Below are 15,564 nucleotides of genomic sequence, written 5' to 3'. Positions count from 1 at the left end.
CAATATAATAGGCAGAGGCTACGTTGGTACGGTCAAGGTGGCACTTGACCTCAATGTTGTCTCGTGAGTGTCTAGCATGGAGCACATCAAATTGTATTAGAGCAGGTCTGGTGCAAGAACTGTCTGTCCTCGCAAGTGCACCGGACTCGTTCCGCACTTGACGCTACATACCCTGCATCTCATGCCGGTCTGGAATGGCCAGTCCGCCGACAACATGACACCGTTGGGCAATATAGACTCATATGCAACGTTGTGCTCTTGGTACACGGAGCCACAGCAAGTCAGGCCGCCATCAAGCAAAGCCCCTGTCCGCTTACACCGCGAATAGATGCGCAATTATAATGCATATGGCGTGTGAGAGTGTGCACATGTAGCTTTGCATGAAGGAGACAATCAAATGCTTTACAATGCATTTCCACAATGCCAGGCCCAGCAGCACCGCGCAGTGTGGCGCCTCCAACCAGACTTGATGGAAACCATTGACATATCTGGTGCAGTCTGGTTTCAATAAATGTCTGGTCTGCCTGGATCCCTTCAGCACCCAGCGTACTGGAGCCAACTTCGTTCACAGCCTTTATTCCCTGACTTGAGTATTCAGTATGTACAAGAGCTCCAAATTACTAATTGATCCATGAGGGCATACAAGGTCATGACTCGGTCATGCAGACCAGACCCTGCCCAGTAAGACCATATCCTGTATATTTTGAACAACCCTGTCTCGAATTCTCAATGCAGCATCTGCCGCCGTAGGTATCAATGCATTCCTCAGCTCTCCTTTCATACAGAGAGTGGGCGATAGCTATGCACGGCTATAATCTCAGACATCTTGGCTGTTGCGATAACGCATCAGTCCGGTGAGATATTCATATCAACCTGTGCACCTTGGAGGCCGAAGAATGGGTATTAAAAGTCTCGGCTAGGTTCGCTACTACTACTTTGTCTGATCCATCATTGCTCTCATCTTCGCTCCCAATCAAGGACCTTTGAATAGCCCTCATTATGAAGTCCCTTCACGGCCTCGTTGGCCTCCTTCTGTCGGCAAGCCTGGCATCATCCGGGCTTGTTCCTCGAGACGCTAGCATCCCCACTGCCAATCAGACTAGCGAGAACGGCTCTATTGAGTGCGATAAACGTGGTACACGCGGTACCCTGGTCAGCCAGTCGAATGCTCCCGCTAACCTTGTCCGCCTCTCGAACAACGCAATTCAGGGCGTCTCCAACTACACCTACGATGAATCGGCGGGTGAAGGAATCACGGTCTACGTGATCGATGGAGGCATTCGTCTCACGCATAAGGAGTTTGGAGGGCGTGCCAGTTATGGCGCTATATTTTCAACCATATTACCTAGAAATGTAAGCCAACAATCCAAAAGGAGAATAATCGGGCTTGCATAACCAAGAGTACAGGAACGTGACTATGATGGTCACGGAACCCATATCGCTGGAATTATTGGTGGCGCAACGTATGGCGTCGCCAAGAAGGTAAAGCTTGTAGCTGTCAGAATAGACAGCAAGAACGCATCACAGATGATAAAGGCAGCGGATTTTGTCATTGAAGATGTCAAAAAGAAGGGCATCCAAGGGAAAGCCGTCATCTGCATGTCAATGCACATTGACGCCTCCAACGAGGTCGATCAGAAATTTGAAGAAGCCGTTGATTCAGGGGTGGTGGTGGTGGTTAGTGCTGGCAACAATAATGTAGGTTTTCTCATGTCTGGTCCTCGAAAATTGATGCAAAAGCCCAGTAGCACGAGACTAACTTGTCTACTCAACGTACAGAAAGATGCCGGAAACTACTCCCCCGCAAGGCATCCAAAAATCATCACCGTTGCAGCAATATATGATGACACTGATTTCCACTGGCCCAATTCAAACTGGGGTTCCTCGGTTACCATCTACGCTCCTGGCGTTGGAATAAGGAGTGCAGGTCCTGCTTCCGATACCGACAAAAGACTTTATGATGGCACAAGCCAGGGTACGTGCCTATTCACTCGATACACATGGTAATGGGTAGTCTCAAGAAGCTAACTGTGGTCATGATAGCTGCTCCCCACGTTGCTGGCCTCGCTGCATACATCATGGCCCTCGAGGGCATCACTGAGCCTGCCAAGGTCATGTCCCGGCTGATAAGTCTTGCCGAGGAAACGGGGTCCCGAGTCCATTGGACGGATCCCAACACGACCACCCTTATTGCCACCAACGGACTGGCAGGTAGACTGGATCCTGCCATTGCAAACAAGGTCAAGAAGCTCCCTTGGCTCTCTCCTGAAGGCTATTTAGTTGATAGAGTTACTCCTTGTGGCAGCTTCTACTATAGCGATGCAAATTGCGGCACCGCCCGCTACTGTGATTCTTACGACAGAGGTAAGCCTACAACCCCCAAGAAAGGCTTCTTTAAAAGCGCCCAGGAATGTCTCGATGCCCATGAACCACCACCCATTCTACCTTGGATTGAAAAGCCAACGATTGTCCGTCACGAGCGGTGCGATGAAACTGACATCAGTGCCAAATGTCCGGAGGCGTGTGGCACCGAGAAGTATGACGAGGAATTTTGTGGCACCAAGTTTATCTGTGAGGGCTTTGACGAAAAGCCGAAACCCATATGGGCCATCGAATACCCGAATACAAAGGCCTGTTTCGACGGTCACGAGCCTCAACCTGTCTCTTCGAACCAAAGCATGCCCGCTGCTGCCGCATAGGCCATTGGCAAGTCGCCGGACAATTCAGGGCCATCGCCATCTTGGCGACTAGGAGAGTCATGTAGGAAACTCATATGAAATTCTTTAACCATATTTTCAATATAACACTTGGTCAAGGATAGAAGCTAGACTTTCCTTCTCTACGTTGCTCTTCGTGGCATCGCAATATAACTGTGGCAACGCCTCAAGTTAGAGTGACAGTGTATCATCTTGTGCGGAGCTTGCTTGAGCCTTTCTTTTTGGGCAAAAGAATGTGACTGTAACTATCAGGTCCCTGGATCTCAAGCACTGCGACGATATCTCTGTCGACTTTGATCGGCTCACTCTAACCTCATATTCTGATGTAGCAGACCCGGCGTTAACCATGACACGTGCAAAGCATGTTGGCCGTGCTGTTCCGCCAGCTATTTAGACTTGTGTACATGTATTTGTCATCAGTCCAAGATGAACTTTTCTAAGCTGCGTTACGCCATACAAGTATTTGATACCCATGATGGGCCCCAAGAGGCGATAGCCCTTCAAATGCTGCCAGTCTACTCGTACCTGAAAAAGCCACCAAATATGAACGCCCAAAATATTGCCATGTAAAATGTGCAAAAGAAATGCTACCAGGAGATGGACCAAACCAAGGGCATCCTAGTCAAACGTAATCTTTGTCGCCTTTTGTGTCATGTCTACATCTTTGAAGAATGATCCGTACATGTCGTGAGTCTTCTTCTTGACAGTCGTGCCAAACTTGAGCAGATCGTCGGGGACGGGTTGATTGGCGCCCCTGAGAATGTTGACCAGGCTGCACAAGTACACGTTAGAAGAAGAACTGACAAGATTTTTGCGTCGGTGCAGAACTTACGAGCCAGAGTGTGCCTTGTCTTGGACTGTAAATAGGGTGTGTGCCTCGCCGGTCTTGCCAGCCCGGCCGGTACGGCCGATTCGGTGAACATAATCCTCAATCGTCAAAGGGAACTAGTCGTCACAGTTAGCAATCGCCCGGGCCGTTCAAAGACGCATCAGGTAGTCCACGCACGGTAACGTTTATTACCAGCTTAACTTCGGGAATATCCAATCCACGCGCGGCGACGTCGGTCGCGACGAGCACAGGAGTCTGGCCAGTCTTGAAGGCTTCCAAGCTGCGTGTTCGCTGCTCTTGCTTCAAATCACCATGTATGCCGCCAACGCGAATGCCCTTGCGGCTGAGGAAGTTTTCTACACGAGTGGCCTCCTTCTTGTACAGGCAGAAGACCAGGATACGGTCGTTCTTCTGTTTGCCCTGCTGGTGCTGTTTCAAAATCTGGAGCAAGCGAAACTCCTTGTCCTTGGGGTCCACGACCTCGACTTTTTGGCTAATTCGGGTGTTGGCTTGCAGTTCTACGGAGCCGTTCTCGGTTTCTTTGCCGCCTGAACCAATGGTGATCTTGACGGGGTCAACCATGAAAGTAGACGCCAGAGCTTGGACCGACTGCGGCCAGGTGGCAGTAAACATGAGCGTCTGTCTCCTCTCTCGGGCGAGGCAAGCACCCAGAATTTGTTTGATGTCGTCCTCGAACCCCTTGTCGAGCATGCGATCAGCCTCGTCCAGAACGGCGAATTGACAGCCACTCAGATCAACAGTACTGTCGGACATGAAGTCTTTCAAGCGGCCAGGAGTGGCCACAATGATGTCGGCACCTCGGTTTACCATTGCCCTCTGCTCGTCTTTTGATGAGCCTCCGAACAAGCAAACGCACTTCAACTTGGCCAGCGCGGCCAATGAAGCCAGCTGCGTATGCGTCTGCATGGCTAGCTCGCGGGTGGGCGAGACAATGACTGCCTTGGTTCCCTTTTTACCAATGGCGGAAACGGACTCGACGCAAGGCAAAGCAAATGCCATGGTCTTGCCAGAGCCTGTCTCTGCAACGCCGACGACATCTCGGCCGGACAGCGTGGAGGGCCATGACGCGGCCTGGATGGGGGTGGGAGCCTTGAAGTTTGCAAACGGCGACGGGGTCTTCTCGAGCAGGTTCGTCGAGGGAAGGTGGTGGAATTCGACGACTGGCCGAAGGGACGATGTCTCGCCTCGGGGATCGGTAATGGCAATCTGGTTCGTCGACATGAAGGCATCGACGTCGTCTTGGGGAACATTGGATAGGCTGATTGTTTGGACATATGACCCCGAGGTGGAGGCCCTTTCACTACTCAAGGCTTTCTCGTCCTTCTCGGACACGCTCGATACCTCGGCGGGCGCTTTGATCGAAACATTATCTTTTAATTCTTGCGCCTCCTTCAACTTCCTTTCTTTCTTGTCCTTCTTGGCCTTCTTTTCGGCCTTGCGCTGTATTTCGAGGTCCCTTGCCTTTGCATCATCGACGACGACATTAGATTTTTCGGATTTGCGCTTCTTTTCCTTCTTTTCCTTCTTCTCTTTCTTCTCCTTCTTCTCCTTCTTTTCTTTCTTGTCCTTCTTGTCCTTCTTTATCCGCACTTCGGATGCATCGTTGCCATCATAAATCTTGGTCTTTTTACTCGGTCGTACAGACTCGTCCTCTGCGAGTGTATGTTTCGTGGCAGCCATGGCAATTGAAAAGGATGGCTTGGAAATATTGTCGGGCAAAGGGGGAACCGTGGGTTATGCTGAGACGGGACCAGGCCTCGAGCGCGCGACTGGAATAACCAAAGGCGGTGGGCTGGAAAAAAATTCAATGTTGTCTTATCGATACGAGACAGCGTTGTCCAATAGTTTTTGCGTGTGAGGGGGTCATGCGGGGCCGGCCTCCGAGGTGGCATCAGTCAAGTTTTTGGGAATCTGGCAGGACCGATAAAGCCCGTTCACGCGGCTAAGCGGCCGTACGGGCGCCATTCGCAAGATATCGCAAAGACTTTATATGTAATCGCAGTTCTTAATTGTGCCATTTCTGGGCCCCTTAAGATTCCCTGTCCCCGAAGAGTGCGCGGTCAAAAGAAACAGCACGCTAGGCACGCATGACCGAGTTGGTTTGGACAAAATGAGGTAGCCTAACAGCTATGCTACATAAGGTCATCATTATGGTGTATGAGTGTTTATGGGTAGCTAGGTCACCGCTTAATGCAAAACAACTATACAAGGCGAAGTTCATTATGCTTCAAATCGTCTTGCCTCTGAAATGGTCTTCTGGATCACGGTTCCGATGGAGACGGACCGACATTTCTGCTAGGTCCCGGGTAGGTTCAGGGCATCCGGCGCAATGTCAAGAACCAGACATGTTTACGATTATCTCGCCCAAGGCACACGAAAAAGTAATATCAATGCCAACGTAGCGCGCAGTCAGGTGAAGCCTCGAGCTTCTTGGCAAGTTCCTCAATTTGTAAGGCGGTTTGTAGGCGCTGACATGTCGCACGCTGCATCACAGACACACACGACACTTTTACACATATTTTATGACAATTTACAGTGTGGATTAGCTTGACCGATAAGACACTTATGTTGACAAGTCGCTGCCGCCGTTGAGCAATATACAAAGACGAGTAGTACGAGACTTTCGCGTCGCCGGATTGCTACCAACTCTAGTTGCGGGTGGATGATGCCCTGGGTTAGGGTTAGGGTTCCTTTGTTGTGATCGACGCCAATCAGATCCGAGCATTAGCACAAAAGATTTTGACGTTGGAGACAGGTAACCGAGTACTGACCTGGCTCTTTTTTTTTTTTTTTTTTGCTTTGCGATGAGCACACCGTCACCTCTTTCTCTTTGACTCAAATCAAGGTTCTCAACGGTTCAGCTGAGCCACTGGCGGCCTCACGTGGGTCCATTGTGTTCAATGTTCTCTGACAAAGTCGTGCGGCTCAGTACAATTGATCCCTTCATGTTTGTGCAAGGCGAGGACTAGACCCCTTGACCCTTGGATCCTTGGAGCCTGGGACAAGCTGACCCGGCATGCGCGATTCTCATTTATTATTACCAGACACCGAGACACTTACCGAGCAGCCGCGTACGATTTGACCCATTCGTTTGTCTCCGCTCCTGCGCACCACAGTGACCTCACTTTCGCGCGCGGCGTTTCGTTGCTTGCCTGTTTGCCATGACTTCCGAAGCTGCACCCAACGAGGGAGAGGAGGAGCGCATGAGCGACAAGGTGGGAGACTTTCTGTACGTGTTTTTGGGCTGCCGTTGATGCTTTGATAAGCCGACATGCATGACTGCGAATTCTAACGGCGCAAACTGCGCGAAACCAGGAAGAAAAACCTGAATAAAGGAGAACTTGCCTTGAAGCATGCCATGGGACTTGGTAGACAGCCCAATATTGTGCCCGCCACCGACCCGGTGCTCGACGGACCATCACGGCCCGTCGAGGTCGGATGGCATCCCGTCGGCGGACTGGCCGGCAAGTGGTTTGCTGAGCAGACAGGTCTCGGAAAGATGATCACCGACAAGATCAACAAGTATCCGGATCCGACCCAGCATTGGGCCGTGCTGGTTGGCGAGTATGCTCACCAGTTGTGGATGGTATGTCTACGCCCGCCTGGAAACAAGCCTCGCCGGAAGCACCAAACCAACTAGATGAACCCGCAGGATGAGAATTTCGACGTCATTTACACAAATCAAAAGATCAAGCGCGAGGAGTGGCGCACATTTCAAGTTGGCGAGACGCGCTTCAACGATGACGCTACACGACGGGCTGGTGCGTTTGTCTATCCTGCCGCTCGTGACAAGAAGAAATAACTAACTGGATGGAAAAGGCGAATCCGTCATCGAGGCCATCAGAGAGACGCAGCCGGGCTACAACCTCATCACCAACAATTGCCAGACATACGCCCTGCAACTACTTGATGCCATCAAGGTCGGCTCAAGGAAGGAATTCGGCACAACCCTGGCCGTGTACGAGAGACTAATCGGCCCTGGAAGTGTCAAGGATTTGTTCATTGAGGGCCAGCCTGTGGTCGGCGAAGCTCCCCAGGAGAGCACCGTGTCCATGGCGCAGCAAGTCATGCACGACAACACAACACAGCTTGATGCCCAGGAGCAGTTGCAGAAAAACGGGAGCGCAGGCCCTCAAGACGGAGCCAGAGGCCTGGATCAGGATCAAGGCGAGAAGAAGCCCAAGAAGTCCAACTTTTTGTCACGTCTGCTGAAGAAGAAGAATTAGGCTGCTCTCCTCTCACGGTGGCCTGTGTACTTTGTTGACATGAGCGAGGGAAATGAATGAACGTCGGGGAATGATGTTACGCGTATGGTACAAGTCAGAGATGTGCAGGCATATCAGACATGTTTATAGTCGAGGAAGCCAAGTTGAGCCTTTCAAGACATGAGCTTCTGCAAGCAGACGTCCCATTCGTTAAACGCGGACGAGTGTGTGACTGGGCTGGAACCATGCGTCCAAGAGGGATGCCTACAGCTTGCTTCAGACTTCCTCAACTTCACCTTGATGCACAGTGGCCATGTATTCTTGCCAAACGTAATATGGCAACAAATATCCCCGGCTTCCGTGTAGCCACTATGATGTATGCGTGTATGAGCCGTGGAGAATAACGCAACGTGGTTGGCATCCACCGTTGGCTTCGCTACCAGGTTTCTGACCCTTCCAAGTAATGCACATGCCTCATCGCAAGCAGTCAAGTTCTTCCTGCCCTGAAACTATTGGGCTTCTGCCCGTCGGGAAGCATGGCCCTTGTCGGGTTGATCTTGTCTTTTAACAGGATGCTCAAACCCTCGGAGAGTTGGGCAGACAGTTGTCTCGCATTGGGGCTTGTTTGTGTACGTACTGGCCACATGTGGTCGAACCTAGTGGGCGCGATGGTGGAAACGAAGTCTGGTCGTCCAATACCATCCGTGGTTGGCACTTGCGAACCGCCAACAGGTTATGTACGAGGCTAGTGAGAGCGAGAGATGGTCTCGACGTTGCGGACAGCAGATGCGGGCTCGGGGGATGGAGATGGCTGCGCTGCTGCAGTCGTGCCTGTCCGCAACCACTCTGGAGTGCAAATCGGCCAAATGACACAAGATGCTACATCGTCGGAATTGATGCAGTGGATAGAATGCGCCTAATCGCCAAAAGTCGCTGTACGAAGACTTGCGCACGAAAGCATCTGTAGAAATGGATCGACATTGATTCAGAAGGCAAAGTTGGACCCCGCAATTTGGACCCTCGAAGCTCCAAGTTCAACGTCAAGCTCAGCCTGGTTCCCCACCACATTCCATTAATTGACAACAACCAGACGTCAGTGGGACGAAAAGAAGAGACAAATACATACATGCAAAAAGCTTCTCTTTCTAATTCTCCCAGCTTTCCGTCCCTCTACCCGCACCCTCGCCAACTAAAGCACGCACCATCCACCGACCTGCCGCACCACGCATAAAATGTCGTCGAAAGAGCCACGACCGAAAGAGAAAGACAAGTCCAAGGTGCACAAGCTCTCGCTCAAGGGCAGCTCCAGACTGGTCGCCGAGTTTGTACGTCTCCTTCGCTCGCACAATTCGCCTGCCTGCTCCCCTCCTCAGAAAGCTGACCCTCGGCCGCCGCTTCATGCAGTTTCAATACTCGATACACTCGATTCTGTATGCTGATCCGCCCTCTCTTCGACCGCCACTCCGCCCCGACCGACCGAACGACTGTTGCGGCCAAACTAACTGCGTCTAGATTCCAACGCGGTGTCTACCCTGCCGAAGACTTCACCGCGTATGTGTGCCAACTTTGCTACCACGACTCCTCCGTCAACGCGAGAGTACAACCATGCTAATTTCCGCGCCCGCGTCTCCAGCGTCAAGAAATATGGCCTCAACATGCTCGGTACGCAAAGTACCCCCCCCTCTCAGCCTCCATTGCCGTCTGTCAATGTGGGAAATTAACCGCGCACCGCACAGTCTCGGCCGACGACCAAGTCAAGGCATACATCAAGAAAATCATGAGCCAGCTCGATAAATGGATGGTGGGCGGCAAAATATCCAAGCTCGTCATCGTCATTACCGACAAGGACACGGGAGAGCATGTCGAGCGTTGGCAATTCGATGTAGGTCCTCGCGTCGGCCTCGCGGCACAAAAAGCCATCCTTCACGGCCCCCCCCTCTCCCTCGAAGCCCATGGCTAACAGCGAAACCGCACTTAACCAGGTTCAAATCTCACAACCGGCGGCAAAGTCCAAGCCGAAAGCACCCCCCCAACCCACCGACCAGGAAAACGTTGCGCCGGCAGCCGCTGCGGCTGCGCCAGAAAAGACAGAAGCCGAGATTCAAGCCGAAATCGCCGCCATTTTCCGCCAGATTACGGCCTCTGTCACTTTCCTGCCACAACTCAGCGGCGACTGCACGTTTAATGTACTCGTCTATGCCGATGCGGACAGCGACGTTCCCGTGGAATGGGGCGATTCGGATGCCAAGGAGATTGCCAACGGCGAACATGTCCAGCTCCGGGGGTTTAGTACGGCAAATCATCGTGTAGATACCCTCGTCAGCTACAGGTTGGGAGACTAGCATGTGAAATCAAACAGCAAGTGAATGGAAGCTTGAATAAACGTGACATGACGCATGCTGATGGGCGGAGCGTACTTCGGCCTGGGATATTGCGGGACGGTTTACTGCATGGGGATGGAGTAGGCGACGGCGTAATACATGAATGACTGACGCATCATGATGTCAAAATTGACACTGTTTCTCTGGGCTTTTGCAAACTGCAAGTGGTGTCTGAATATACTTGTCTAGGACAGGCCGAAATGCACCATGCATTGCCTCTTTTGCTTGATGTTGTTCAACAAGGCCACATCATCTCACCTCACCCATCACTATTTTTATCCCCAACCGCCAAACCATGCATCAAATCACTCATCGCCATAATTCTGACGATCTCATCCCCGCTTACACCAGTCCATGCTGCCAGCCCAGCTCCCTCTGGGCGAATCAATCATCTACAACGCCGTCTAGATCTACAACCCTTGTGCTAAAATTTTCTCCTTACACCCTCTTGAAAAAATAGACGTACGCAAACTTCCGCATCTCATCAATATCAGTTGCTTCGACAACCTTCTCGTCATTGAAGAGTACCCAACTAGGAGCCTGGTGGCCCTCTAATTGTTTTCGAATGAAGGCCACGTAATGACTACAGATCCCATCTAGTTAGTACAGTGCGTAAAATACCTGAAAAAAGCCGTCACGCAATGAAACTTACCCGGCATGGATACTTGTTCCCTTGTGACACACGATGGATTGAAGCTGGAACTGCGCGGGAAGCGTAGCACGCCCAGCCGGCTCCTTGGAAGGAGCTGGCTCATTAGAGCCGGCACCCTCCTCTTCCAAAATGCCTTGGTCATCTGGATGGCTAAAGAGCCACTCAACAGCACGCTCCATGTCACCACCAGTCTCCTTCAGTGCCCTCTTAGCCTGCGGAGCGCCGAAGCCCATGGCACCGAGCATCTCAATCTTCTCGGGATCGGCAGTATCTCCAGACCCTCCTCCTTGGCCACCAAGATTTAGAGGGGCGTCAATATCAGGATCCTCCATATGGCTAAACAGCCACTCCATAGCTGCATTGGCATCCGAGTTCCCAGTGGCATGCAAGGCCTTCTCGCAGCGATTGAGTGGGAATCCCATGCCTTCCAACTGAGCCAGGGCTGTGGCATCGGGCACAAAGGCGGGGGTTTGGGTTTCGGGCTCCTCTGGCAATTCCTCTTCAGAAGGCTGCAAGCCCTTTGACAAGTATCCATCAAGTAAGAAGGGCTCATCGGGTACAAGAACTGGTACATCGACCTTAATCGGAACCCAATTAACTACCGTCATTTTACGAGCATTCACAACCAGAATCTCGGGGAATGTCTTGAACAGTGATTGTTTGCTGAATCCGTCGGTGCTTCCGCAAGCTGCGCATGTCAAATCGACCTTTTCAGCCGCGGTCAAGTTGTCGAGACACTGTTTGAGTGTGACTGGCCTATACTGTTCGGCGGCATCCTCGACCCCCTCTGCTGCAGGAATTTTCTCTAGGGGAACGTCGATGAAGACGCTGTCCTGCTCGTTAACAGTATAACGAACCTTATTGCACCTTAGACACTGAAGCCTTTGTTCCAGGACGAATCTGAATGGCGCAGTTGGATCCTTGAGATGACCGGGGTGCTGTGATCTAGTAATGAGCTTGAAGAGATGTTGGAGGAGTTCAAATGCATCTTGCTGTCTCATGGTCGAAAATTCCTCATGACCACGTCCAATCAGGTGCTTCAACATTGCCGGTGCCAGCCCTTTTTGGTGATGAACCTGTGTTTCCGTGGACAGATCAGCATCAGGCTTAGAATACCGCCCGGACCATAGACCGTCTCCCATCTTTCGGAGCTGAGTCTCCAGGTCAGTCGCGGGGTCTTCCACAATCGGCAAATCATCGTTTGGTCGAAAGTAGCGGTCGCAGAATGCTGGCATGTCAAAAAGGCATTGAGTGATGCTTGCCAAATAGCAACTATTACCCAAGTTTTTTAGACCCGTCAGGCCAGGCCCGAACAGTGGCTTGAGCTCCTTTCCATCTTCAGTGGTCATGCTAAAGTCCCATTTGAGGTTTTGCTCAATTTGCATCTCCGTCAAGCTCTTTTCCGTCTTTTGTCGTTCGGCTAGCTTGATTCCCCAATGAGCCAGGTGCTGACCCAGGTTGTCGTCGATCCGTTCGTCGTCGCACTTGTAGCAGTAAATGTCCGCTGTGCCTTCAGGTGTGATGGAACCCAGTTTCACAGCTACGCCGTGGCCAGACTCTGTGGAATGAGCCAGTGCATGGGAGTTTCCATCCACTCCCCCCAATTGCCTACGGCCGCAGCCCAGGTTCCCACACTCTAGGCACAGCCAGAGGTTTTCTCTCAAGTCGCAACCCGAGCAGTGACCGAGCTGGCCCTGTTCAATCTTGCGAGACTCATGCTGCTGCATAAGCAAAATATGCTCGCAACTCGTAAGTTCCTGTTCCCAGGCCTTCACCTCCTCCTTACGTGAGAAGGTGTTTGCTTTCATGACACCATCTACAACTGGTGCCAGCTTTACGTCTGTAATATCGAGCTCGGTATTGCACTCGAGGCATTTTACAGCAAGGGCAGTATCGTATCGATCTTGTTCAGACTCGGCAGCGATGGCTAGCTTGGAGATTTTGGGGGGCGGTTCGTCTCGAACGACAACTTTTCGGGTTCGGCGGATGTTGAGCGACAGAGGATGACTTCGGATCGCGCTGTGAAGTTTTGAATGCAAGCGGTCACCGGCACAGCCGCCGTTGAAACACTGAAGGCAGACATCGAGGCCCGTTGGTTCATCCTACAGGGAAAGTGATTAGGATAAGACGACCTTCACCGAAGACGACTCAGCTGGGATGGGTCGAAGGACCACACAAACATACTATGGAGTCAAAGCACTGGGTACAGTCTTCTCGATACACAGACTGAGCAGGAGTCGGAGGGGTTAATGCTGTGGAGGAAACACATTGCGTGTCAGTTTCGTAAGTTGGCGAATGCCCCATGCAAGACACACGCCAGTGCATGGAGAGAGTAGAGCAACTCACCAAGAGACTCGAGATGTGGGCAAGACATGGCGATGATGCAGGCTCATGCGAGCCAGGAAACAAGAAAGCTAAGGAGAAGCTGTGTACGGCCAAGCCAAACGATTGCTATCGAGAAGCAGCAGGACGAAGAGTCGAGTCGCAACGATTACCACAGACGGTGATGATGCAGCAACACGGAATGGAAAACATTGAGCAGGCAGAGAGCAGGCAGAGAGCTGTCACTGGGTCAGGGTGGGGCTCAATGACGGAGGAGGGGCAGCGTTGGGTGAAGCCGGGCTAGGGTTGGGGTTAGAGCGCAGGTCGGGCCAACAGTGAAATTGAGACTCAAGGTCGACAGGGAACAAGTTGCTAACTAGCTATCCGATGCACCCTTACTGTCATGCCTGGTATGAATTTCCATTGCGACGTCAAAGTATAGGGTAAATGGCTATTTCAAGTCGCACGATTTATTCTGGACGCGGGCAGATGAATTGACATAAAGGGGCGGGCAACGGGATGACAACAGCCACGTTCCCATATGGTCTGGAAGCCAGTTGAATGTGTATCAAAAATGTATCCATAAGTCTCTTTGTTAAGAAAGAAAAGTACTGAGGCAGAGTTATTTTGCTCAAGATACGCTATGGCGCACTATGAAGCATCTCGACTGCAACGACAACCGGTCTTGAGCAGCATGTCTGCTGTTTTGTACTCTTGCTGGTGCTTGGGACGTTTCAAATGATCTGTCATGACGGAAGAATGTTTGCATACCGGATGTAGCTAGCTACGAGGGCTAGTGCGGGATAGATTGTATTTCTTACCCTTTGCATACATGCTCTGATAACTGCCCTTTCACTTCACTTGGGAATGCGTTGAGAGAAGAAAGTGCGAAGCCGTCCCCATATATCTGGGGAATCAACGCTAGGTTGTTGCTTAGCTGAACTGAGACTGTTGACTAATTTTTGTGATGCCTCAGATAAGAGAGTCAAGGACGGCTACCGACGTTGCTAGCAATATCTTTTCGGCCAGAGATGTAAGTAACGGGAGGCAGATGCTAGCGAGTCTTGTCCCCCTCCCCTATTTGAATGCTATCTAAAGGATGGAAAATGTCTGCAGGGCCCGTAGGCCAAGCGGAAATATTTTTTCCTCAAATATTTACATGCAAAAATGAAAGAAAACGAAACGGCCAAAGGGAAGATATCGATGTACCAGATCGAAGATTTAATATGTATAAGGTCTCACCAGACATATGTACAAGCCTTGGATTGCAAGTCGATACAGCTCATTCATCAAATTGTATATATCAGATGAATAGAAGAGCCCCCAAACCGGTATTCGTCCCAATCATTCCTCCTCCCCTCATATTGGACGTGCTCTTCACTGTGAGGCCCAACCTGTGGCATGGTGTCATACAATGGCCGCAGCATGAGGCATAGAACGCATCGACTTACAGCTTCAGGAAGACTGCTTGTTCTCAATTTTAACCTGTTCTGAGGTCTTGTCCATGGGTATATTGTTGACGTATTTAAGATTGTGGTTGTCCTTGGTGTACGCATTGGCCGCGCGAGCTTCGGGCTCCTTCTGCTGACCAGCGATGGCCAGACCAAACGAGGCGAAGAAGAAGAAGAGCTTGACCTTCATTTTCTGAGTTTGCGTATGTTTGATATTGGCTATTCTTTTCGATGTATGATGGAGATGTTTGGCTCGCCCTTGAAATCTGCAGGCAGAATCCCTATTTATTCTTGTGGAATGATGTCAAGATGGGCAAATGTATTTGCAGCAACCAACAGCTTTTCTTGCAGCTCTTGATAGTGCTGATTGCAGGCAGCCAGCTTCCATACTGGTATAAGTGTCCAAGGGAAGCCTTGACACTATGTAGGTGACCAAGAATGGGGCCGAGATTTGGCCTGGTCAGGATCTCGTGGACCACCAGCGGTAGACGGGACCAATCGTTTTGTGTGTTGACATTGATTTGCATGGAAGCAAGAACTAATCCGCCGAGAGAGATGTCTGGTTGCTTGCCCGTCAGCTCAGGGTAGATACTTGAGTAGACAAGATGCCACACACGCTCTGCTGGCAATAGGGTTCACGTGGAGCCACACCACCACTTTGTTTGTCTCCATTAGGCTGAATTGTTCTTAAAAGGATGCCAGACTCCTAGCTACCCGTTGGGTGACACAGTGGCTGCAGCACACAATGCCCAACACCCTTTGATCCGCCTGACCATGGTTGGTTTCCACGTACACCAGCACGTTCCTGGCTGAGCTCGGGGCGTACGAAAAGGCGCCTGACACACACCGAGCCAATGTTGTGCTTAGTATTGTGAGCCAACGGAAGCGTGCTCGACCTCGGATCATGTCTACCCATGGACCGTTGCGAGTCTAAACTGGGATCAAAGTGACGGCGTTGCTAAATATTGGCGCCGTCTTGGTCGGAA

At 51.2% G+C, this 15,564-nt stretch overlaps 6 protein-coding genes across 6 annotated transcripts; 3 read left to right on the top strand and 3 right to left on the bottom strand.

The window, feature by feature from the left end:
- Positions 1 to 999: 999 nt before the first annotated feature.
- SP1 (Subtilisin-like protease 1) lies at positions 1,000 to 2,699 on the top strand (the record flags this gene model as incomplete). The annotated part of the gene is made up of 4 exons (XM_014684200.1): positions 1,000 to 1,353; positions 1,408 to 1,698; positions 1,780 to 1,975; positions 2,044 to 2,699. 4 exons carry the CDS (start codon positions 1,000 to 1,002, stop codon positions 2,697 to 2,699), a joined length of 1,497 nt encoding a protein of 498 aa, XP_014539686.1.
- A 636-nt stretch (positions 2,700 to 3,335) lies between these two features.
- DBP3 (ATP-dependent RNA helicase DBP3) lies at positions 3,336 to 5,247 on the bottom strand (the record flags this gene model as incomplete). Its single annotated transcript, XM_014684199.1, has 3 exons — positions 3,336 to 3,489; positions 3,550 to 3,662; positions 3,724 to 5,247. 3 exons carry the CDS (start codon positions 5,245 to 5,247, stop codon positions 3,336 to 3,338), a joined length of 1,791 nt encoding a protein of 596 aa, XP_014539685.1.
- A 1,481-nt stretch (positions 5,248 to 6,728) lies between these two features.
- On the top strand, positions 6,729 to 7,793 carry G6M90_00g113790 (uncharacterized protein; the record flags this gene model as incomplete). The annotated part of the gene is made up of 4 exons (XM_014684198.1): positions 6,729 to 6,796; positions 6,883 to 7,153; positions 7,220 to 7,328; positions 7,387 to 7,793. 4 exons carry the CDS (start codon positions 6,729 to 6,731, stop codon positions 7,791 to 7,793), a joined length of 855 nt encoding a protein of 284 aa, XP_014539684.1.
- A 1,211-nt stretch (positions 7,794 to 9,004) lies between these two features.
- Mad2l1 (Mitotic spindle assembly checkpoint protein MAD2A) lies at positions 9,005 to 10,114 on the top strand (the record flags this gene model as incomplete). The annotated part of the gene is made up of 6 exons (XM_066131899.1): positions 9,005 to 9,097; positions 9,177 to 9,202; positions 9,285 to 9,323; positions 9,406 to 9,434; positions 9,509 to 9,654; positions 9,755 to 10,114. The coding sequence occupies 6 exons, from the start codon at positions 9,005 to 9,007 to the stop codon at positions 10,112 to 10,114; spliced, it is 693 nt and encodes a 230-aa protein (XP_065987886.1).
- Positions 10,115 to 10,591: 477 nt separating this feature from the next.
- On the bottom strand, positions 10,592 to 13,179 carry ubp14 (Ubiquitin carboxyl-terminal hydrolase 14; the record flags this gene model as incomplete). The annotated part of the gene is made up of 4 exons (XM_014684196.1): positions 10,592 to 10,736; positions 10,806 to 12,907; positions 12,990 to 13,057; positions 13,152 to 13,179. The coding sequence occupies 4 exons, from the start codon at positions 13,177 to 13,179 to the stop codon at positions 10,592 to 10,594; spliced, it is 2,343 nt and encodes a 780-aa protein (XP_014539682.1).
- A 1,403-nt stretch (positions 13,180 to 14,582) lies between these two features.
- G6M90_00g113760 (uncharacterized protein) lies at positions 14,583 to 14,768 on the bottom strand (the record flags this gene model as incomplete). Its single annotated transcript, XM_014684195.1, has 1 exon — positions 14,583 to 14,768. The coding sequence occupies one exon, from the start codon at positions 14,766 to 14,768 to the stop codon at positions 14,583 to 14,585; it is 186 nt and encodes a 61-aa protein (XP_014539681.1).
- Between the last annotated feature and the right edge of the window lie 796 nt (positions 14,769 to 15,564).

The sequence above is a fragment of the Metarhizium brunneum genome, chromosome 7 (assembly GCF_013426205.1).
Source record: "Metarhizium brunneum chromosome 7, complete sequence".
NCBI classification, from domain to species: domain Eukaryota; kingdom Fungi; phylum Ascomycota; class Sordariomycetes; order Hypocreales; family Clavicipitaceae; genus Metarhizium; species Metarhizium brunneum.
The sequence above is the reverse complement of the archived record's forward strand: the minus strand, read 5'-3'. Positions and strand labels throughout refer to the sequence as shown.